Below are 23812 nucleotides of genomic sequence, written 5' to 3' on the forward strand. Positions count from 1 at the left end.
AAAGTTTCATATTTATCATGCAACACTCATATTCATTGGGCGTTTTCAAACGCATTAGTGTCCGAATCAATCGACTTTTACGTGATGAGAGTTTTTTTATTTATTTTTTATTTTTCAGTTGACCTAAGTAGTACGATTGCCAGAAAAAAAAAATAAAAAGGAAACAAATTGAGACACAGTAGATAAATAGTATGTACCACCAAGAGTGGGCAACTGTATTTGGACAAATAAGTCAAAGTGGCTTATTTTTTATCCTTATTTAAATTTTTTTCACATTTGTTAGTTTCTTGTCAATTTTTTGAAGCTTATTGCTTCGTCATGATAAGATGAATCTAAAAAGTAAAATATTTCGATCAAAACTGTGAGACCCTGCTCTTATAATAAAAGTAGAACATAAAGTAGAGTTAATTTAATTATATTTGTGTGTGAGGGTTTATAAAGTGATTTTCCTACACTATAAGGATGTAACTGTAAAAAAAAAAAAAAAAGATGGCATGTGCTGTGTGTGCACGTGGAAAGCATTTGTTGTGCATGTGTGTGTATGTGACACATATCTAATGGAAAGAAGCAAAAAAAAAAAAAAAAAAGAACGAACAAGGGAGATCAGAAAACAGAGAAGAAGAAGAGGCAACGGAAAAGAGGGGAAAGAGAAGAAAAGGGGAGAAAAAAAAAAAAAAGAATTAGGTTTGTGGTAAGTGCTTTAATTTTCTTCTTAATTTGGGTGTGTTATGATTTGTTTACATTCCTCTCTAATTAACTCTAGGGTTTGTGTAGGATTTGAATTAAGAAACTCAAACACAAGTTTTTGGAGCTGGGAATGGATTTCTTAGATACTTAAACTAAATTTTTTTTGGTGAGATTAATATATAATACCTAATTAGCTGGATGGAATGGAAGGACATGATTGGAACCTACTCCTATTCTAGTTGGACATGTGAATTTGCTGGTAAAAAACGTACCTTGAAGTGCTGAAACTAGAAATCAAGTGCTGAACTTATGATTTCGAAGCTGTGAAGTATATTTAAAGTGCAAAAATTACTTTTTGTGTGTTGAAATGTGATTCTATGTGCAGCCATTGAGAACCTAATTGCAGAAAATGTGTGCTTTTGGTGCTAAAACTGAGTATAGCCGCTGGAACTTGGAATTTGGATGCCAAAACTGCATGTCTGGATGTAGGAATTACATACTAGATGTTGAATTGCAACTTGAGCTATAAGAACTTGTATCAGAGAAGTGGAAATCAATTAGGATACTTAGTTAAGGAGATAGTATAGAGAAAATGGTTGTTGGTGTTTAACTTTTTGGGCATCTCTATACTAATACTTACATGTATGAATTTATGTGCTGTACGCCAGGTTCGGAAACGACAACGAGCACCGTGACTCCACGTAGGGAGTGAGCTCGTGTTGGTACCTTTTTGGCTGGACCTCGAGGTGGGTGTTCTTATTTTTAATAGCGGAAGATGAGACACGGTGTAAAGTTAATTTTCGTATTGAAATGGTTAATATTTGGCTTGAGCTCCTAAGCGAGAATATGATCGTAGCCTTAGTGGCGTTATAATATGGCCTTAGTGGCGTTATTGAATATTGCCTTAGTGGCGTGAATAAATATTGCCTTAGTGGCGTGACGACTATTGCCTTAGTGGCGTAAAGAGTATTGCCTTAGTGGCGTTGATATGGAAATTGCCTTAGTGGCGTTATGAATATTACGTAATGGAACGTTATTGTGGGCTGAATATTCTTGTTTTAAATTGTTGATAGCACTTGTCTTTATTGCTTCTCTTATTACGAATAAGCACATTCACTGAGCAAGTTGAAAGCTCACACCCCCACAGTGATTTCTTTTCAGGTGTGTGACGGCACGCGGGTCCATTGCAGAGTCTAGACAGGAGTTGTGTATATAGAAGTCTAGCTTTTTGACTCTTTTGATTATGTGCCTATTTTTGGAGCTTGTATATGTTGTAAATACCTGTGGGCACGTCTTGTATGACGGTTATTTTTGTATATATGCAAGTTAAGTTTTTTTTTTATGAGTTGGACACCTAGCTGGTGCTTTTATTTACTGTTTGAGCAGGGCCAAGGCGTGGGTCCATCCCATTTGGAAAATAAATTTAGTGTGGTGTTTTCCGGGATGGGGTGTGACAATTTTTGGTATCAGAGCCTATGGTTATTAGGTTCTGTAGACATTTTTGAGTCTAGAACTTGCAGTGGACCATAGGGAGTCAGTTAAGTTGGTGGTTAGCTTATCTTTGCATGTGTGGTAAATATTTAACTGCAATGATATTTGTTGCTTATCTTGAGTTCAATGGCAGACAAAGTTATGGACGGTCAGGAGAAAGATTCAGGGGATCAAGCAGGTCAAGGTGACCCTAGTGCTCAAAGTCAATCGGATATCATGCAGGCTCTTGCACGGTTTATTGAGTTTCAAACAGGTGCACAAGCAAGCTCATCAAATCAGCCACGTAGTACCGTTCATGAACAGTTTATGAAACTTCAACCTCCAACATTCTCTGGTGGTGTGGAACCATTGGAAGCAGAGGAATGGCTAAAGAGGATGGAGTCTATTTTCGATGTTATGAGTGTTTCTGAAGATCAAAAAGTTACTCTTACTCCTTTCATGTTAAAAGATCAAGCTCGATTTTGGTGGGAAGCTACGAAAGGGTTGCTGACTACACCAGCAATTGGGGAACCGGAGCCTCCAATGCCAAAAAAAAGTTACTTGGAAAGAATTTATCGCGGCCTTCAATGAGCAATACTTTCCTCTGTTGTATCGATATGATATGGAGCACGAGTTTTCAAGTTTGAGGCAGGGAAGTATGTCTGTTGCTGAATATGATGCTAAATTCATCAAATTATCTCGGTTTGCACCAGACTTAATCCGTACAGAGGATGCTAAGTGTAGAAGATTTCAGTTTGGTTTGGATCCCGACATTCGAGCTGGAGTTGCTACTCATGAAGCAAAGAGATATTCTAACTTGGTACACAAATCAAAGATTTCAGAAAAGAGTGTTAATGAGAAGAAAGAAAGGCAAGCACAATCTAGGAGGGGTCGATTTGAGGCTGGATCATATAGACAGAGGTTTCAGGGATCTCAATTGAGCGGAGTGCAGGGTAGGCCACAACGAATGTTTCATTTGGTGGTCACCAGGGTCAGAGTTCTCAGAAACAACAACCTAGACAACAAATAAGTGTTTCCTCAGGTAGTGGTACACGAGATATTACTTGTTTCAGTTGTGGAGCGAGTGGACATATGGCACGAGACTGTAAAGGAAAACAACAAGAGAGATGTTATCGTTGCAACCAACCTGGGCACAAGATTCGTGATTGTCCAGTGACATCTGTTTCTTCTCCGTCGATGGGTAGTGTAGCTGGTGGCAGTACAGCTTCTTCTAGGACTCCTCAAAGAGGTGGAGGATCTTCCAGTGGACTTCGCACTCAGGCCAGGGTATTTGCTATGACTCGGCAAGATGCTCAGGCGACACCTGATGTTGTTACAGGTACACTTAATGTTTCTAGTAGGGATGCACATATTTTAATTGATCCTGGCTCTACTCATTCGTATGTGTCCCTATCATTTGGCATGCATTTAAATCAGCCCCTTACATTATTAGATCATTGCTTATCTGTGTCTACTCCCATTGGGGAAGTGGTGTTGGTAGATGTGACATATAGGGGTTGTGTGGTACGTGTGGGTGAAAAAGAATTACCTGTGAATTTAGTGCCTCTTGACATACATGATTTTGATATAATATTGGGCATGGATTGGTTGGCGTCATATCATGCTTCTATAGATTGTTTCAAAAAAGAGGTAATATTTCGGGTTCATAATGAATCTGAGGTTAAATTTTGTGGCGAGCGCAATGTTACTTCTACTTGTCTTATATCAGCAATTGAAGCCAGGAAATTGCTCAGGAAGGGTTATGAATGTTATTTGGCGCATGTGATAGATACAACAAAATTAGAGATTAAATTGGAGGATATTCCAGTGGTGCGGGAATTTATCGATGTGTTTCCAGAGGAGTTGCCGGGAATTGTGCCGGATAGAGAGGTAGAGCTTTCTATTGAGTTACTTCCAGAGACTGCTCCTATATCTATAGCACCGTACCGAATGGCTCCTACCGAGTTGAAAGAATTAAAAATTCATCTACAAGATTTGCTTGACCGAGGTTTTATTCAACCTAGTGTGTCACCTTGGGGAGCTCCAGTGTTGTTTGTTAAAAAGAAGGATGGCACATTGAGATTGTGTATTGATTATCGTCAGCTCAATAAGGTAACAGTGCGCAACAAGTATCCCTTACCTCGGATTGATGATTTATTTGATCAGTTGTAGGGAGCTACAGTGTTTTCAAAAATTGATCTCCGATCGGGGTATCACCAACTAAAAGTGAAAGATAGTGATGTTCTAAAGACTGCTTTTCGTACGAGATAAGGGCATTATGAATTCCTGGTTATGCCTTTCGGGTTGACTAATGCTCCAGCCGTGTTTATGGACTTAATGAATCGGGTATTTCAGCCTTATCTTGACTCGTTCATTATTGTCTTTATTGATGATATCTTGATATACTCACGAAGCAAAGAGGAACATGTGAAGCACCTACGCATTGCATTGCAGACTCTACGAGAAAAGTGATTGTTTGCAAAGTTTAGCAAATGTGAGTTCTGGTTGGATAGAGTGGTTTTCTTGGGACATGTGATATCTGGAGATGGAATTTGTGTTGACCCTGCAAAGGTGGAAGCTGTAGTTAAATGGGAATGCCCAACGAATGTCTCTGAGATTCGAAGTTTCTTGGGTTTGGCGGGCTATTATCGTCGATTTATTAAAGGTTTCTCAGCGATTGCTAGACCATTGACTAGATTGACTCAGAAAGCAGTGAAGTTTGAGTGGACTGACGATTGTGAGCAGAGTTTTCAAGAGCTAAAGGCTAGATTGGTTTCAGCTCCAGTTTTGACTATTCCTTCTGGCGTGGGAGACTTTGTTATCTATAGTGATGCTTCACACCAGGGTTTGGGATGCGTGTTGATGCAGCGTGGAAAGGTAATTGCTTATGCTTCAAGACAGTTAAAGAACCATGAACGCAATTATCCAACTCATGATTTGGAGTTAGCGGCAGTTGTGTTTGCATCAAAGTTGTGGAGACATTATTTATATGGCGAAGCTTGTGAGATTTTTACCGACCATCAGAGTTTGAAATATTTGTTTACACAGAAGGACTTGAACTTGAGACAAAGACGATGGATAGAGTTAATTAACGATTATGATTGCAATATTCACTACCATCCTGGAAAAGCAAATGTTGTGACAGATGCTTTGAGCAGAAAATCTTCAGGTAGATTGGCATGTGTGCAATGTACTCGTGTTGATATTTTTACCGAGTTGAATTTGATGGGTGTGCAATTAGTCTTGACAAATACTAATGCTTTGATAGCTCATTTTAGAGTGAGACCTCTATTAATTGATTGGATTCGGGAGACTCAATATCGAGATCGAAAGTTGAAGAAATTTATCGATGGAGTGAGAGATGGGACGCGGACAGACTTTGTTATTCGGGATGGGTTATTGTTATTTGAAAATCGATTGTGTGTACCTAGGGACCAAGCTTTAAAGAGAGAGATTTTGGAAGAGGCACATAGTTCAGCTTATACTATGCATCCAGGTAGTACAAAAATGTATCGCGATCTTACGGAGCACTGTTGGTGGATTGGGATGAAGAGGGAGATAGCTCAGTTTGTGGCTCGATGTTTGGTATGTCAACAAGTAAAGGCCGAGCATCAACGACCTGCAGGTTTATTGCAACCTCTTCTTATTCCTGTATGGAAGTGGGAGCATATTACGATGGACTTTGTGAGTGGACTTCCTCGTTCTCAAAAAGGCTATGATTCTATTTGGGTGATTGTGGATCAGTTGACAAAATCTGCGCATTTTCTACCTGTCAATACGACTTATACGATTGATAAGTATGCTAAATTGTATGTTGATGAGATTATCCGTTTGCACGGGGCTCCTGTGTCGATTGTTGCTGACCGGGATCCTAGATTTACTTCCAAATTTTGGCCGAGTTTGCAACAAGCGATGGGTACTACTTTGAAGTTTAGTACAGCTTTTCACCCTCAGACTGACGGGCAATCTGAGCGGACTATTCAAACTTTAGAAGATATGTTGCGTGCTTGTGTATTGGACTTCAAAGGCAGTTGGGATGCTTATATGTCGTTGATGGAATTTGCTTATAATAATAGCTATCAGACTAGCATTGGCATGGCACCTTACGAGGCTTTATACGGTCGGAGATGTAGGACTCCTGTATGTTGGAGTGAAGTTGGGGAAAGGTGGTTGTCGAAACCAGAGTTGGTTCAAGTCACTGTTGATAAAATTAAAGTGGTTCGTGATCGTTTGAAAATTGCACAAAGTCGCCAGAAAAGTTATGTAGATAAGCGGAGGAGAGATTTAGAATTCGCAGTGGGTGATTGGGTGTTTCTTCGAGTATCACCATGGAAAGGAGTTATGAGGTTCAAAAAGAAAGGCAAGTTGAGTCCACGATATATTGGGCCGTATGAGATCATTGAACGGATTGGGTCTACGGTGTATCGTCTGGCATTGCCACCGGAGTTGAGCCGACTCCACGATGTGTTTCATGTCTCCATGTTATGAAAATATATTGCAGATCCGTCTCATGTGTTGACTTCCGAGCCGATAGAGCTAAAAGAGGATCTAACTTATGTGGAGCAGCCAGTAGAAATTTTAGATCGCAAAGATCAAGTTTTGCGCAATAAGACTATTCCATTGGTGAAAGTCTTGTGGAGGAGCCACGCGGTTGAGGAGGCAACTTGGGAGACTGAGGAAAGTATGATAGCTCAATATCCACATTTGTTTCCACAAGGTAAGTGAATTTCGGGGCGAAATTCTTTTAACGGGAGGATAATTGTGAGACCCTGCTCTTATAATAAAAGTAGAACATAAAGTAGAGTTAATTTAATTATATTTGTGTGTGAGGGTTTATAAAGTGATTTTCCTAAACTATAAGGATGTAACTGTAAAAAAAAAAAAAAAGATGGCATGTGCTGTGTGTGCACGTGGAAAGCATTTGTTGTGCATGTGTGTGTATGTGACACATATCTAATGGAAAGAAGCAAAACAAAAAAAAAAAAGAACGAACAAGGGAGATCAGAAAACAGAGAAGAAGAAGAGGCAACGGAAAAGAGGAGAAAGAGAAGAAAAGGGGAGAAAAAAAAAAAAAGAATTAGGTTTGTGGTAAGTGCTTTAATTTTCTTCTTAATTTGGGTGTGTTATGATTTGTTTACATTCCTCTCTAATTAACTCTAGGGTTTGTGTAGGATTTGAATTAAGAAACTCAAACACAAGTTTTTGGAGCTGGGAATGGATTTCTTAGATACTTAAACTAAATTTTTTTTGGTGAGATTAATATATAATACCTAATTAGCTGGTTGGAATGGAAGGACATGATTGGAACCTACTCCTATTCTAGTTGGACATGTGAATTTGCTGGTAAAAAACGTACCTTGAAGTGCTGAAACTAGAAATCAAGTGCTGAACTTATGATTTCGAAGCTGTGAAGTATATTTAAAGTGCAAAAATTACTTTTTGTGTGTTGAAATGTGATTCTATGTGCAGCCATTGAGAACCTAATTGCAGAAAATGTGTGCTTTTGGTGCTAAAACTGAGTATAGCCGCTGGAACTTGGAATTTGGATGCCAAAACTGCATGTCTGGATGTAGGAATTACATACTAGATGTTGAATTGCAACTTGAGCTATAAGAACTTGTATCAGAGAAGTGGAAATCAATTAGGATACTTAGTTAAGGAGATAGTATAGAGAAAATGGTTGTTGATGTTTAACTTTTTGGGCATCTCTATACTAATACTTACATGTATGAATTTATGTGCTGTACGCCAGGTTCGGAAGCGACAACGAGCACCGTGACTCCACGTAGGGAGTGAGCTCGTGTTGGTACCTTTTTGGCTGGACCTCGAGGTGGGTGTTCTTATTTTTAATAGCGGAAGATGAGACACGGTGTAAAGTTAATTTTCGTATTGAAATGGTTAATATTTGGCTTGAGCTCCTAAGCGAGAATATGATCGTAGCCTTAGTGGCGTTGTAATATGGCCTTAGTGGCGTTATTGAATATTGCCTTAGTGGCGTGAATAAATATTGCCTTAGTGGCGTGACGACTATTGCCTTAGTGGCGTAAAGAGTATTGCCTTAGTGGCGTTGATATGGAAATTGCCTTAGTGGCGTTATGAATATTACGTAATGGAACGTTATTGTGGGCTGAATATTCTTGTTTTAAATTGTTGATAGCACTTGTCTTTATTGCTTCTCTTATTACGAATAAGCACATTCACTGAGCAAGTTGAAAGCTCACACCCCCACAGTGATTTCTTTTCAGGTGTGTGACGGCACGCGGGTCCATTGCAGAGTCTAGACAGGAGTTGTGTATATAGAAGTCTAGCTTTTTGACTCTTTTGATTATGTGCCTATTTTTGGAGCTTGTATATGTTGTAAATACCTGTGGGCACGTCTTGTATGACGGTTATTTTTGTATATATGCAAGTTAAGTTTTTTTTTATGAGTTGGACACCTAGCTGGTGCTTTTATTTACTGTTTGAGCAGGGCCAAGGCGTGGGTCCATCCCATTTGGAAAATAAATTTAGTGTGGTATTTTCCGGGATGGGGTGTGACAAAAACCTAATTTTTTTGATTAAAGACAAAAAATAAGCCAATAAACCAATTTTTTCGTCTTTATTATAAAAAAAATTGGATTTCCATCGAAATTTTTTACGTTTTAGATTCCTCTCGTCATGACGAAGCAATAATCCCAAAAAAATTGACGAGAAACTAATAAATGCGAAAAAAATTTGAATAAAAATAAAAAATAAGCCACTTTGACTTATTTGTCCAAACACCGAGTTGGCAAGGATGCTGAAGTAAAAACTCCCCCTCTCTCCACGCAATTGTGAATTCAAATTTGTTTACGATAGTAGTTCTTGTGAACCTGATATGGTGCGACCCGTGCGAGAGGGCACTTGTGCAGCTCGCATCTTAGTTGGGCTATGTATGGACATGGGTAAGGCAGAATTTAACTCCCTGGTGACAAAAGTATATGAACAAATTTTGTATACAAAATATTACATAAAATAAACGAATGTAGTACGATTGAAAACGTATTGGGCCTAATTTATTTATTTTGTTAATTTACATGATTTACTTTACTCCCAAATTTAAGAGTAAAATTTTATTTACACTGATTTTTGTAAAAATAAAAATCATAGTACGTAAAAAAATATGTTTTAAAATTTTAGGACATGAACATTCCACGATTTCATGATGGGTAAGAAAATGAGATCACACGTCATTTTTTTGCTAAAAAGTGGTTATTTCTCAAAATACTTGGAAAAAAGTTAAATTTTTTTTTTTACTTTTCTGATTCCTTTCGTCGAGACGAATCAATAACCTACAACAGTTTGGTACAAAACTAACAAATGCGAAAAAAATTCAAATAAAAACAAAACTCCTAAATTTAAGTTAAGTTCAAGAGAACAGAGCTTCAAGCGGGTCGCAAGGACGATTGCCACTTTATTTACCGAGGACAATACATTGACAATATAAAAAGTGAAAACTCAACCGGCTAGTTCAATTAGTTAGGACTTTTGCATCTCCTCCTCACTTGTGTGTGAGTGTTCATTACTTAAAATGAATTTTTCTTCTGGATTTGTACTTTATACTTTTTTGTTGTTGCCAATAATATATACATCAATAGGGGTTAAGGAAAGAAGTTGAAGTAAGTTAATTCACAGGAGTTCAAAAGCTCTTCATAGTTCTGAATTTATAAACTGTCCACAACGAGGTTGAATTCTATCTCCCACAAGGGAGAGCCAGGAATTACGAGCTGCGCTACAAGCCTAGTTGGTACCTCATACATTATACTTTATAGTTGAGTGCTTCATACTCCATGATATCTTCTATCTATGAAAAAAAAAACTTCAAAAATAGAGGCCTCTGTTAAAAAATTTTAGAGGTGAGGAGAGGATTTCTAAAACTACAAAGCTCTGGCAGTGTCTTCATATTTTTTTCCCTAACGTCGGGGATTCGAGCTTACTTCCGTGTATATTGAATATTTTTCTTTCCAATCCGGTTAAAGAAAGGCCATTAACAACGGAACAAGGGGATTCAGAAGAGGTTTTTGTCTTCTGACTTGACCCTAATAGGTTACCAAGTTTTTCCAAACACAGAGAATGTCTGGATTTAAAGCCGATGCTGCTTGCACAAGCTATGTCTTGAACGTTTCTTCCTCTTGGGCCAATATTGTTTCTGGTTGCTTAGTTATGGAGTTACTTTCTTCCCGGAAAGAAAGAAAGCGACCTGAGAGCAATCCTCAACCCTGCTTACCTTCACATTTCGAAAAACAAACTAAAAAAGCAGATCATGAAACCACCGGTTACCCCTCTAGGATATCATCTCTATCACTATCATTGACGGCTCACTTACCTCCCAAAACCCCCCTATAACTTCCACTCATATGGCTAAGATTTCCAATTGTTAACTTCTACGTAAACAGCCTAAAGATTCGGCTTCTGGGTCCTTATCAGATAAGAATAAAGAATATGATTGTGGGGATTACTAGCAATTATTGCTATATTGTAATCTTAAGCATTGGGTTGACCAAGATAATTTCATGTTGTCATATACTATCATCACTCTTCACATGTCATAGAGATATATATATCTTTGCCTGGGGAGGGTTTGTCGATGGAGTGTGATTGTGTTCAACCTTTTTTTCCCCGATATCCTATAATGTCCAGCTGAGCTTACGCACACCTCGGTCTCGTTGAGCCCCATTTGAAGTAGAGGCCCGTGTGAATTCACACTGGCCTGCAAGAGAGAAGTTTGGAGGCTGGGACTTCCTACACGCTCGTTTGCAGAGAAGTTTGGAGGCCGGGACTTTAGGGAGGAGCAAACCCTTTTAAGTTTAGGAAGGAGCAAACCCTTTTAACTCCCGGTCTTAAACCACCAGCGACTTGGTGTTCAAGCTTGGTATACATTTGATTAGTTTTCGCTGAGAATTGATCAAAACTCCTGCTTAGCTGGGGTTTTTGATACCCTTCTGTTGGAATACTAATTGGGTTGAATAACTTGAACTTGAAGATATTGTTGTTTGTGGAGAAATGGGTAAACAATTTCAGGCCTTCCTTTTTGTTATCATCGCTCAAATTTTGTTTATAGCTGGAGAAACAGATCCTGGTGATGGTAAGTTGCTTTAGTCATTGACTGTACACTAGTTTTTTGATATTATCAATCAGAACTATATCTTTCTTGATGTAATAATAAATGTTTCTTGATGAATTCATGATCAGTTTGTAGTTCGTCGTAGTCACATACATCTTGATTATTGATGTTTTTAAAGGCCAAGTTGAGGCTTGCCCCGAGTTTCGCATCAAGGCTAGGCTATTGAAAAAACGCCTCTGAGTCGTTCAAATTTGTGCCTTACACTCCAATCCTAGGCCTTGCCTCAAGGACATTCGCACAAAGTGCGCCTTTTGCTAATTTTTAAACATTTCATTTGACGCGTATGCTTCTCGGAACAAGATGACCAATAGATCTTCATACTCTCACCGTCCTCTGAACCTACCAGTCTTTGCTTAAAGTGAAAGAGTACCTCTTATTTGTGTGTGCTTTGTAGCCTTTGCGTATAAAATTTCTGAACCTATAATAGCACTGTATTTCTAGGTTTAGAGGAACTTTTATAACTTAGCATTGTTGTCAAACTCTCTATTTTTTGTAATTTATTTATTTTAATAATTTTATGTTTTTCGTCAACCTTAAAATTAGAATCCCAAATACTTACAACTTGAGGCCTGCATTTGCCTCTTGAGGGATAAAACCACATTCATCTTTAAAAACGTGGCTGATTATTATACGGTTGTAGACATGAAAAATATTTCAGTGATTTTATGAACCAAACCATTCAATCATGCGACACACGAATGGCTTAGGACGAATGACCTGCTTTACTTGTGTTTCATCTGTTGTAACTTTACAGAGAATTACCTTTGATTGTCTTAAAACAAAGACATTATGTCGTTTTATAGTTGAATTCATTTCGGGGCAAGATCGTGGTTAGCATTCAAGGCTCCAAATTTTTGTTCCTGCTCAGAAGTGCTGATGTGAGGTTAGGCTTGTGATTCAAATGGCGTGTGATGGACAGTGGGTCGTTTTGTTTCCTCCAGTATGTCTACAAATCCATACATGCAGAGGGCATGTACTAATCAAGTCTTAAACAGTTCGCTTCACCTAGAATGGTTTTAACTGTATAATCTTAGTCCTGCTCAATATTTTTGGCCATTGCCTTCAAATGTGCCTGTGACCCTTATCTAACTACCCTGAGCCTTTGTTGGCATGTACATAAGAAGTTCATGAGTGGAGTCTTGGGTATATAACTAGGACCAGTGAAATCAAAGGACATCTCCTTAGCTAGCTCTTTTGAGTGAACTCCCAATTACGTCCTTGACTGTATTTGTACACATTCTAAAATATGGAGCTAAATTAATGGTTACTAATACATTCGATCTGCTGGGAAAATATCTGACAGGACGCTTGGCTTAAGCTTACTTGAATGAGCGTTTAAGATTTCAGCTCATTACTCATTAGGCAGTCTTAAGTAACCTCTGACTGTAATACAAGGTACTTGGTAGTTCTTTGCAGGAAAAAATGCCTATTGAACTGTAGGAAGGTGGCGGATCAAAAAAACTGTAGGAAGGTGCACCATTTCTTTCTGTTGCACGAAATACCCAAGGAAATCATGCAAGAGTTGCTGTTCTCTTATTCAACATACTACTGTTGAATTCTAATGCTTTTGTCTGGCATAAAATGCTTCCACTTGACCTTTTAAAATCTTCCGTTTACTTGGGAAGAACTAGTAGAATTTTCGGGAAGAGGTTTTGTTGTTTTAAAACTTGAAAATCATGTTTGCTTTCTGATGCAGTCGCTGTCCTCTTTTCTATCAAAGCAAGCTGGCAGAACCTGCCACGTAACTGGATTGGATCAGATCCTTGCGGCAGTGGTTGGGATGGGATTAATTGCACCAATTCACGTGTGACCTCTATGTAATTCAGTTCTTAATCAGTACCCACAAAATGTTCTTATTTTAGCTCTCTGATTCTTGAGTGACTGAGTTTAACCTGGCAATTGTCAATTGACAGGAATTTGCAAGGAATGAACGTAATGGGTACCGAGTTTGGAGACATTCCATCATTATCCGAGCTACAGTATCTGTAATTCTCTGCTTGTACTTTGTCTTGTGATTAATCATGTCAATATAAGTTTTGTGGACTGCATTATCTAGTATCTTTTGGCATATAGCCTTGATTTTACTTCTCGATAGCAGTCACGGTGAGCATATATTGGATGATCTCGTTATTAATGAGCCAAGTACCTTGTTGACCAACCTTTGCTGGACTTTTCAGTACAGCTTTCGAATGTGATAATATGCGGTCATGTTTTCATAGTTTGATCCACTTTAGATTGGGTATAGACGCTCAGGTCCGAAAAAAAAAAAACTAAATGTCCCTAATTCGATCTCTAATTCCATAAAGTATATAACAGCCCTGTAGTTTTCAATGTGTTTTTCAACTGCTTTCTCAATTGCTATTTAACAAAAATTGCTTGGTTAAAACCTTCAAAGGCTTTATTAATTCATTGGATGCAACAATTCTCAAGATTTTCAAGTGAACAAGTTACAACTCTATCTTCAGAGCAGAATGTTTTTGTAGTGTTTGTAGAAGAAGTAGAGATTTGATTCATAGAACGTTATGTATTTGCATCTATGGAACTGTTAGTTGGACTAGACATTATTGTCTGAGGTATTCTGAATCTTCGACTACCCAATTCACACTTTTCGAAGTTCCTCTCTTTCACCAATCCCGCATGAATGTCCAGGAGAATGTTTCCATACTTCTATAGCCAATAAACACATCTTTACTTCCGTAATACTAATTGCTTCTTCATACAGAGATCTCTCAAACAACAGGGGTTTCAAAGGGACTCTTCCATCTTCAATTGGGAGTTTGACGAATTTATCAGCATTGTAAGGAAGATGTTTGTTTCTGGGAAATTAGCCTTCCTAAATTTGGTAACGTTTGATAAGCATTTTCTGTTGCTTGCAGAATCCTGGTCGGTTGCAGTTTCTTTGGTCCAATTCCAGAATCTATAGGATCTCTACAGAACCTGGTTTATCTGTAAGGATTTCTACTTTGGAGAAATTCTCTCGATACAATGAAGGGTTGTTCATTACAGATTATTTTCTTCTAGAAGCCCAAAAATATGGGATTATAATTTGTAATGCCTCAAGATATCTTACCCATGGTGCTGATAAAATAAAATCTTCCCCATGCTGGATATAAAGCATTAGATGATGATATTTTCCATATTTCTCAAATCTCCGTTAGAAACTTCCCCTCTAACTCATTTATTTTTTCCTTGTTCATCCTTGACCTTGGAAAGTTCCAGCTCAAATATTTGGTCTTATGTTTTAGTGCATTCTATATCTTAGAAAGTTTTGCTGTTGCCACTCTTTGCAGAGCTTTAAACAACAACAGCTTCAACGGGCCGATTCCCAATTCCATTGGTAATCTATCTAAGCTCTACCGGCTGGATCTAAATGACAACAAGCTTAGTGGATCCATTCCTGTTTCTAATGCGAGCTTATCTGGTGTCGATATGCTAGTTAATACCAAGCACTTGTATGTATTATCTTTCTGAAATGCCAAATTCTTTACTTCAAATGTCTATTATTTGTGGAATTCATGGAAAGTTCTGTCACAGCCATTTGGGAACAAATCAGCTCTCTGGTCCCATTCCACCTCGATTTTTCAGCTCAAGTATGACTCCGATACACCTGTAAGTCTGTTGATCTGGTTACTCAATAGAATCAGTGGTTTATTACTGAATGGCCATTTGTTGTCTCCACATGATGAAATCTGTTGTCAGTGGACATTTTTTGCTTGCTGTAAAGTGTGAGTAAAAAGAGATTACAGGCTTCCGTAGTGAGTTTGAGTATGTGTGTCTACCGGACATTTAACTTTTTATTTCAATACGGGCATGCATATCTTCTTTTCTTATGGATAGTCCATGTCAAAGGGGTGCTTTCATGAGAAGAGGCTGCATTCTAATGTAGCTTGCATTCGATTTCCTTTGAGAAACTAAAACTCTCACTTAACCTTCCTATAGAAGGAAATCCTGCAAGGAAGCTTTTTTGGCAACTTGAAGAGGGAAGATAATGGGAGGCTAGTCCTCTAATTATATTTCTTACTGTTGATATGTCGGAAATAGTTCCCAATGTAGCTGGATAATTTCTTCAGCTTCTCAGCAATTTCTGTGGGGGATATTTTCTCTTTGCTCAGGTCACTCAACTGCTTCTCAATCTAACTTGATCATGATTAGCTAGAAGTTCGTAATGGTTACTTTTCTTTAAGAACTGAAGTACGCAGGATATAATTTTTTTTTTAATCTGCAAACATTAGATTTAGTTGTCTTGGCTAGGGAACCAGAGTTGATTCCAAATCTTGAAAGATCCTTGTTGTCCTAATAATAACTGAAGCTTGGATACATTATTGACTGTTCTCAAGTATGGAAATATTATAATTCTTGGGCAGTGTTCTGGACAACAACCAGCTTACTGGCGGCATCCCTTCTACGCTAGGATATGTGCAGACCTTACTGGTGTTGTGAGTATCGATATCACTTGTCCAGAAGATTAATACTGGGACTTCTTGCTGACCAGGAATCTTTTTGAAATTAGAGTGTTGAATGTCTTGTTTTGACACAGACGTCTGGATTCAAATTTCTTGAATGGATCTGTCCCTATAAACCTCAACAACCTAACAAGTCTCACACAGCTGTAAGACGACAAAAGAGGAAATTTTCCTTTATAATTCTTGCAGCTGTACTCAGCTTTTTAATCTTATTAAGAAAAGGGTATATTCTTATGCATTTTCAGGTACTTGTCCAACAACAATCTGATTGGACCTGTTCCTAACCTAACTGGCATGAACTCCCTCTACTATGTGTAAGAGCATTATCTTCTGAAAGTTGTTCTATTCTCTTTCATAAACAATTTCTTTTGCCACTTCTCCATCTTTTCTATGACTTCTTTTTGCAGATATACTCTCTAGTTTTTGTAGTTTAATAGGCTATTATCTCTGACCAAAAAGCGATGTGCAGGGATTTAAGCAATAACAGTTTCAGCCCATCAGTTATTCCTCCGTGGTTTACAAACATATCGGCTTTGATGACAATGTACCTCTCTCTCTCTCTCTCTCTCTCTCTTGGCTCAGAACTTCTGAAGCCTAAATCTGGTAATTTATTTTGGGATAGACCTTTCTCTTGTAGCTATGAGAACTCTGTATTAACACTTCCCGTGATATATAAAATGTGAAAATTTGGTTTCTTATCATGTTGTTAGGATGAGATATGTTTTTTTTTTTGATCCGAGGATGAGATATGTTATTACATTGGCGGAAAAGATAAACAACTCACGATCGTATGTGTTTATTAACCATGTATTGTATTTGTCTCCATGTTGCTGCATTTTGGTGGGGTCAAAATATGGCTTTCAAAGTAAGATCTGAAGATGTTGGCAAAGGGAGAAGCGGGGCCATAGGGAGCGCTCTCTCCTTGTCTCAGTTGCATATCCGTGTCTTAGCTCCTACTAGGATTTCTTCCTATTATGGTTTCTGTTGTTCTTTCATACCATGACTAGGTTCTTCTTGTCCTTGTGGTGCCTTAGAGACAAGCCATTTACCATTGGTTTTTGTTTTGTCATGCATCGGAGTCTTTTGAGCTGTTTATCTCTTATTCGTAAGTGATGCCAGTGACAAGCTCAATCTATAGACAGCAGTCTCTTGACTCTGAGATGATTGAAGCAATATAAGCGAATAGTACCAACCCTTTGATTGTACCTCTAACTCGACTAAATACCTTACATTCCTTATAGTCCTCAGTCTTGTGTATTAGGAAACAGACTTCGATGAATACTTCTTTGCTTCAATATATTGTCGAGGTAGTTCTTTTTATCACTTTTTCTCCAGTCTCCACCCCAGTACACACCGGGAAACTGTTCTTTTCTTTGTCTCATAAACTAATACTATAAAATAGAAGATATGGTAGTTGCGTCATTGTCTGCATCCAAGCTTTGATATTTCTTTTGGCTTGGAACTGGCTATTTCAAAGACAGTTTCCTAGACTTGTACCTTGCATACCACCCTCCTCTCCCTTGCATGCATGTAGGGGTTGCTCTGTGAGGGTGGATTGGTGTCTTTTCTTGTCTTACTGCACTTAATTCATTCCTGTTTATAAGAAGAGGTTTAATACACTTGTTTGTAGAGGTAATTGTTTCTCCAACCATGTGCTGACAGATTGATGGAACGCACACAACTCGAAGGAGTAATTCCAGTCGACCTGTTCAACTCTCCTAATTTGGTGACTGTGTGAGTATCAGTCTCGAGTAACACCATATCCATTTTTCTAAGATTTCAAAGCGGTTGTGTCTCAGTATCTGTATGCTATAGAGAACTGACAGTTATGGGGTATGTGTTTTGACAAATGGTATCAGTGTACTGAGTAACAACCAACTTAGTGGAAGCTTGAATTTGAGCGCCAGCAATAGCAACCAACTGGGACTCCTTGATCTGCAAAACAATTCCATCACGAACCTTGAACTAGGCACAGGAAATGATACGGAGTTGAAGTAAGCAATATAAATTTATTTTCATCTGCTTTTGTTTCGGCCATTTTTATTCTATCTCTATCCTGTCTGGAAGACTGATGAAATATGGAAGTTATTTTGTTTTCTCTTGTGCAGACTTGCGAGTAACCCAATTTGTGTTGGAATTCAAGGAACAGAAAGCTACTGTGGAGTACAGAAGACAAACTCTTCATACATAACTTTAGCAAACAACTGTACACCTACGGTCTGCCAATTGGGTGAAACATTAAGCCCGCTGTGTAGATGTGCAATTCCGTACACAGGAACCCTACACTTCATATATTTTTCCTTCTCAAACCACAACTCAAGTTACTTTTCGTATCTGTCGGGGTTTCTGATGAATGCTTTTCGGGAGAATCTACTTCCAGTTGATTCAATTTTGCTTAGTAATCCGACCTTTGATACTTACTTTTTCCGACAATTCACTCTGAACGTCTTTCCTTCTGGCCAAGATTATTTCAATAGAACAGGAATTTCTGCAATTGGGACCCTTCTCAACCGCCAACCTCCACAGGTCATCAGTTATTTTGGGCCCTTCTATTTTACCGATGAAAGTTATCCTCTCTTTGGAGGTAATAATAGTTTCCTGCTAAAATGGGTACAACATTGCATATTTTAATGCGTTTTTTGTACATCAGAGGCTGCAGCCTGGGGAGGGGGATCTTAAATTATGCAGTGACCCCTTCTTATGTTTTAGGATTCACTTCATCTTTCTTTCTCTGACATCTAGTAGCTACAGAAGTGAAGTCATCATCGAAGACTGGCATTATCATTGGAGCAGCAGTTAGTAGTTCTGTGCTAGTTTTATTACTACTCTGTGTGGGCGTTTATGCTTTACAACAAAGGAGAAGAGTAACAAGGGCACTTGCGCACAATACATCTGGTGAGATCAGCAAATAACTGAAAACAGTTTTTACAAGTGTCAAAACTATTCTAGACTGGCTATTCTTAGACCTGTGTGTTACAAATGCAGCATCCTTGAACCATGAAATGAGGAGTGACAGCTTTCCCCGTTTAAAAGGAGCAAGATGTTTCTCATTTGAAGAGCTTAAAAAATGCACCGACGATTTTTCAGAATCCAAGCACATTGGCTCCGGGGGCTATGGGAAGGTATCATCATTTAGCATTTTTACTGGGGTTTAAGAACTCTTGCCTGAACCAACTGTGAATGAACCTATGTGATGCACGAAATTTGAAACAAAAGGGAAAGAAAAAGAAACAATGATTTTGAAATGGGAAACGTACAATAGAGATATAAAAGTGTCTCAATCATCCTGTAATCTTAATTGCAATGTCAAAAGTTAGTTGTTAAAAAAATATGTAACAGGAAATGGCATAATTTTGTTATGTAGCATGTCAAAGTAGCTTTTCTTGTCTATTATCACCCTGAGCCCAATTCCAATTTACTTTGGGCAAATACTTGTTGTGAAATTGTAAGATTGTTCATTGAAGTTTAGTTTCCAAAATTTGTCCCATTTCGACAGGTTTATAGAGGAACCCTTGACACTGGTCAATTAGTTGCCATCAAAAGAGCTCAGCCGGGTTCTCTGCAAGGTGCTAATGAGTTCAAAACTGAGATTGAGCTTCTATCGAGGATTCATCACAAGAATGTTGTCGGCCTTGCGGGCTTCTGTTACAGTAAAGGGGAACAAATGCTGATCTATGAGTATATTCCCAACGGTACTCTCATTGACAGCCTTTCAGGTACTTCCACTCTTCTCTTTTCTTTCTCTGCTGAACCTTAATGCTCCTATCTATTGGTGCTGCTATAGCAGACTTGTAAGGGATAAAGAAAGTGGTGAGATAACTGGTATGTTATAATCCAGACAACATAAAGGAGAATCAATTTAGGTTTTCGTGAATTAAATTGATACCTAGTAAGAAGACAGTAATAAAGGAGCATCGAATAGAGGTGGTGGTTAGTGCTGATCTGGGAAAGGTTTTCCACATTTGAGAAGTAGAAACTTGCGAAAGTCGACTCATTTCTCATTTCCACGGATTTTTTTCCGTTGACTTTGTGTGATTGTACTTCTGGTGCGAAAACGTTTCCACCCTTAGAAACGGTCAAACGTTTTTCCACGAAAATCAACTTGTTTTGCATTGACCACAAGAGGCATGTTCTGTAAACTTCTGCTTTCTGTTGCACCAACACCAAAAAAAAAAAAAAAATTATCAGGAGGAAATGGTTTCCGCTGCATCAAATGGAACATTTGGAGAAACTTCTATACCCTCCAGCCCTTCAACCTGCAAGCTGCTCATCCATAATGCTCTGATGTACATTTTCACCCCAATGAACAGTATAAAGACTATGGATTTTGTTGAATTGATATGCTGTTTTTTCATACAGATTGACTTCCTTAACAAAGCCAATATCCCTTGAACGTGAAACAAGAATCTATAATTAACTGCTCTATTGGTAATCTGCATCCCGTGCAGGAAAATCAGGAATCCGTATGGATTGGATGAGGAGACTTAGAGTAGCCCTTGATGCAGCCAGAGGTCTAGCATATTTGCACGAGCTTGCAAACCCTCCCATAATACACAGGGATGTCAAACCCTCAAATATCCTCCTAGATGATAACTTAAGTGCAAAAGTTGCCGATTTTGGTATATCCAAGCCTATCAGTGATACTGGAAAAAGTTATATAACCACTGAAGTCAAGGGAACAATGGTAAGTACACAACCTTCAAATCCTTTACGCTATCCAGGATAACACTAATTATTCTTGGCCAGTGTGAAGTGTATTTGGGAAGACGAGGGATGGAGAATGATTGTAGTTGTTAGAGTTCTACATACTTGTCCCTCTTGGGCGTCTACTAATTTCTGTCTCTACAAGAAGGTAAAGGCATATTCAATGCCTAATGCTCCCGCTTGTGGTAAGGTCTAGGGGAGAGGGAAAATTTGAAGAACAAAATTAAGAACACAGTTTTTTCTAAAGTGATTGTGGTTCATGTGATATTCTGGGAACTTTTACTTAACCATTTCCTGTATATATATTTTTGACTTGGTACAAATAGCAAAATTTTCAAAGTCTGACTTCGGAGTGTAGTTCAGCAAAATTAAGTTGATGGTCAAGATTTGATGCGCGAAGTGCACAGCAGCACTTCTTTTGCACCTTTTCATTATGCACTCATTTTGCAAGTTCTAGCCCATATGCTGGCGTCGTTCACATGCACACAATCTCGCGTAGCAGGTTTAGAAATGCTTGGCCCCAAGATTTATCCTTGTGAACGTGTGGCATTTTGAATGCCTTTAAGAGATGCACAGGGTAAAAACCTTTTTATATAATGAGCAATGTTGAACTTGAGTTTGTTGGTTCGTTTAAGATGTTATACTCTTGGCTTAGGATGAAATGTATTGAACTGATAACATTCTGATCCAGGGGTACGTGGATCCGGAATATTACATGACCCAACAACTAACCCAGAAGAGCGATGTTTATAGCTTTGGCATTGTACTTTTGGAGCTGATAACCGGAAGAAAACCAATAGAGCGCGGAAAGAACATTGTGTGGGAGGTCAAGGAGGCAATGGACAATGCAAGTGACCCGTCCGAGCTTCTTGAGATTCTCGACCCCGCAATGGGTTGGGGCACTTCATTGGTATGTTTAGAGAAGTTTCTGGACCTGGCAATGAGTTGTGTTGGTGAGATAAGTCGCGGCCGGCCTAAAATGGGTGAAGTGGTGAGGGAGATTGAGAACATCATTCAGGAGGCTGGTTCAAACAAATTTGTGGTATTCAATCTCTCAAGCTTTGAGGCAAAAACAGACGGCTTTGATTCTAGTGTCAGCTTTGTTCCTTTTCGTGTGGAGGGTGATTGAGTTTCTTTTTGGTTTTATGCTGATTGCAAGTGGAAGATGTAATCAAGACATGGGCAGGAGGGGGCTCTTCCTGATTAATAAGATATTTTCGACTCATTTGATCCCTTTGCCATGTTTTTATCTGGCTTTAAGAAGGTTTTTCTCACAAGTTGTACCGTGGGAATCCAGACGCAAAGAGCGGTCCAACACATGTGATGTCTACGATATGTACATGCGATCCAAAAGCGTCGTGCGGCTCCGATTACATCTGTGTTCAGATCTGTTTTCGAACATGTGTCTTCAGCATTTTCCTTTCCTTATCTTTCCTTATCACAGAGATTTATGTACTGTTCAATTTATTTAATCCACTGTGATACACCCATAAATATACTCTGCATAAACAAAGGTCAAATAGTAAATACAAGTGAAAAAATTCGTGATTTGTGACGCCAGGTCAATATTTTTTGGTTTGGACCCAATTGACTCTTTAAGTTTTCTATGACTCTTGTAATGACTTTTATCTATCTATGAAGTTTTTTTTTGATGTAAAAAAAAAAGTTTTTCTATATTGAAAATAAAATTTCAATATAGGGTACATACACACATAAATCTACATCGCAAAAATTGCGGGATAAAATGTTTATACTTCCTGTAAATTTTTTTTGTCTTCTAAGAGCATCCGCTACTGGAATAATCAAAACCAATAATCAAAATATGTCACTTTAGCATTTCATTATCCATTTAGTTCATAATTAAACTTAACAACCTCTATCTCTACATTAGTTATTTTTGCATCCCTAACCAAAAAACACCCCACAATACATAATGCACACATGTCCAATCGTAAACGAGTTTCAATCAAGAATCCGACCATATCAAATTATTCGTCTCGATGAGAAAATTCCAATGTGGAGTGTTTTTGAGTTTTGGTTATTGGTAAAAGTTGTTAAGTTTGGTTCTGGAATTAGTGGAATTTGGTTATTTACTAAAAGACTTGTAACTTTGCTTATTACAATATGGGGTATTTTTCGAAGATTGTTGTTAAATTTGTTTATTTACACTCATTTGCTTATTACAATCTTATTACAATGGGATGCTTTGATACTTCCATTCCACCATGCTGAACTCCAACAAATTGGACACCCCATACGACAAAATCCTCGTTTTGTCTTGATCGCGCGCGCGCTCGCGCACACACACACACACACACACACACACACACACACATATATATATAAACTTATTATAAGGGCGCTCTTACTATATTAAAATGAGAATGCTCCTTTTCCGACCAATTTGCAATGATTCGAGCCGTTCAATGTGTTCAGAATGTAATTTTAAGGGTAATTGAGAGAAATCAGTAAAAAAAAAAAAAATCAGAGCAGTTTTTGTTTGTTTTTTATCGAACGGTTCAAATAAAAATTGGTTGGATGAAGTCCTTTCTTGTCTTTTTTTTTCCTTATTTCTTGCATGTAACCTTAAAATCACGTTTTGAACCAGAGCGGCTTGGATTATTGAAGAAAAGGGAACGTCCGCACTTTAATACGGTAAAGGCGCCCCTATAAGAAGCTAACTGAATATAGAGGAATTTTCAAGTGAGGGATCCCTCATTTTAACAAAATGAGGGACTTTCATTTTCCAATCAAATTTTGAAAATCCGAACCATTCAATTTGTGCAGAACGTAATTTTAAGGGTCCTTATGAGAAATCAACAAAAAAAATGACCGGGAAGGGCGTCATCCGAGCAGTTTTTTTTGAACCGTTCAATGAAAACTGCTCGGATGAAGCCCTTCCCGGTCATTTTTTTTGCTGATTTCTCACGGGGACCCTTAAAATCACGTTCTGATCACTTTGAGTGGCTCGGATCATCGAAATTCAATCGGGAAGGGGAGTCCCGTATTTTAATAAAATGAGGAATCCCTCACCGAAACGTAACTCACTGAATATACATATATATATATATATATATATATATATATGTATATCACCCATATTATTCTTTAGATTTTGATTTTTACACTCCATTTTTTAACTTTTTACTGATAGTGCTCCATTTTATTTATAAAGTTACACACGTATGGTGCTAGAAAATCAATTTAAATGAAAACTGCTCGGATGAAGCCCTTCCCGGTCATTTTTTTTGCTGATTTCTCACTGGGACCCTTAAAATCACGTTCTGATCACTTTGAGTGGCTCGGATCATCGAAATTCAATCGGGAAGGGGAGTCCCGTATTTTA

The 23812-nt window shown here is 38.2% G+C and overlaps 2 protein-coding genes and 1 long non-coding RNA gene across 6 annotated transcripts; all 3 read left to right on the forward strand.

Annotated features, from left to right (window-relative positions):
- Window positions 1-1160: 1160 nt before the first annotated feature.
- LOC131306323 (uncharacterized) lies at window positions 1161-3116 on the forward strand. Its single transcript, XM_058332489.1, has one exon. It carries the CDS (start codon window positions 2305-2307, stop codon window positions 2746-2748), a length of 444 nt encoding a protein of 147 aa, XP_058188472.1. The 5' UTR covers window positions 1161-2304; the 3' UTR covers window positions 2749-3116.
- Window positions 3117-7902: 4786 nt separating this feature from the next.
- Window positions 7903-8580, forward strand: LOC131306324 (uncharacterized). The gene is made up of 2 exons (XR_009193835.1): window positions 7903-7987; window positions 8389-8580. It is a non-coding gene; the product is annotated as an uncharacterized LOC131306324 (long non-coding RNA).
- A 1869-nt stretch (window positions 8581-10449) lies between these two features.
- On the forward strand, window positions 10450-22026 carry LOC131306319 (leucine-rich repeat receptor protein kinase HPCA1-like). 4 transcript variants are annotated; one of them, XM_058332473.1, is made up of 19 exons: window positions 10450-11260; window positions 12996-13116; window positions 13213-13284; window positions 14022-14096; window positions 14176-14247; window positions 14590-14751; window positions 14834-14908; window positions 15664-15735; window positions 15837-15908; window positions 16008-16076; window positions 16232-16306; window positions 17425-17496; window positions 17622-17756; window positions 17871-18346; window positions 18505-18657; window positions 18748-18884; window positions 19259-19478; window positions 20211-20446; window positions 21158-22026. In XM_058332473.1, the coding sequence occupies exons 1-19, from the start codon at window positions 11179-11181 to the stop codon at window positions 21593-21595; spliced, it is 2814 nt and encodes a 937-aa protein (XP_058188456.1). In that variant the 5' UTR covers window positions 10450-11178; the 3' UTR covers window positions 21596-22026. The 4 variants fall into 4 exon arrangements, with proteins under 4 accessions (XP_058188456.1, XP_058188458.1, XP_058188457.1 ...); XM_058332475.1 differs by having other exon boundaries at window positions 10451-11260; window positions 18517-18657; XM_058332474.1 differs by having other exon boundaries at window positions 10453-11260; window positions 18514-18657.
- The last annotated feature ends 1786 nt before the right edge of the window (window positions 22027-23812 follow it).

The sequence above is a fragment of the Rhododendron vialii genome, chromosome 11a (genome assembly GCF_030253575.1).
Source record: "Rhododendron vialii isolate Sample 1 chromosome 11a, ASM3025357v1".
Lineage (NCBI taxonomy): Eukaryota > Viridiplantae > Streptophyta > Magnoliopsida > Ericales > Ericaceae > Rhododendron > Rhododendron vialii.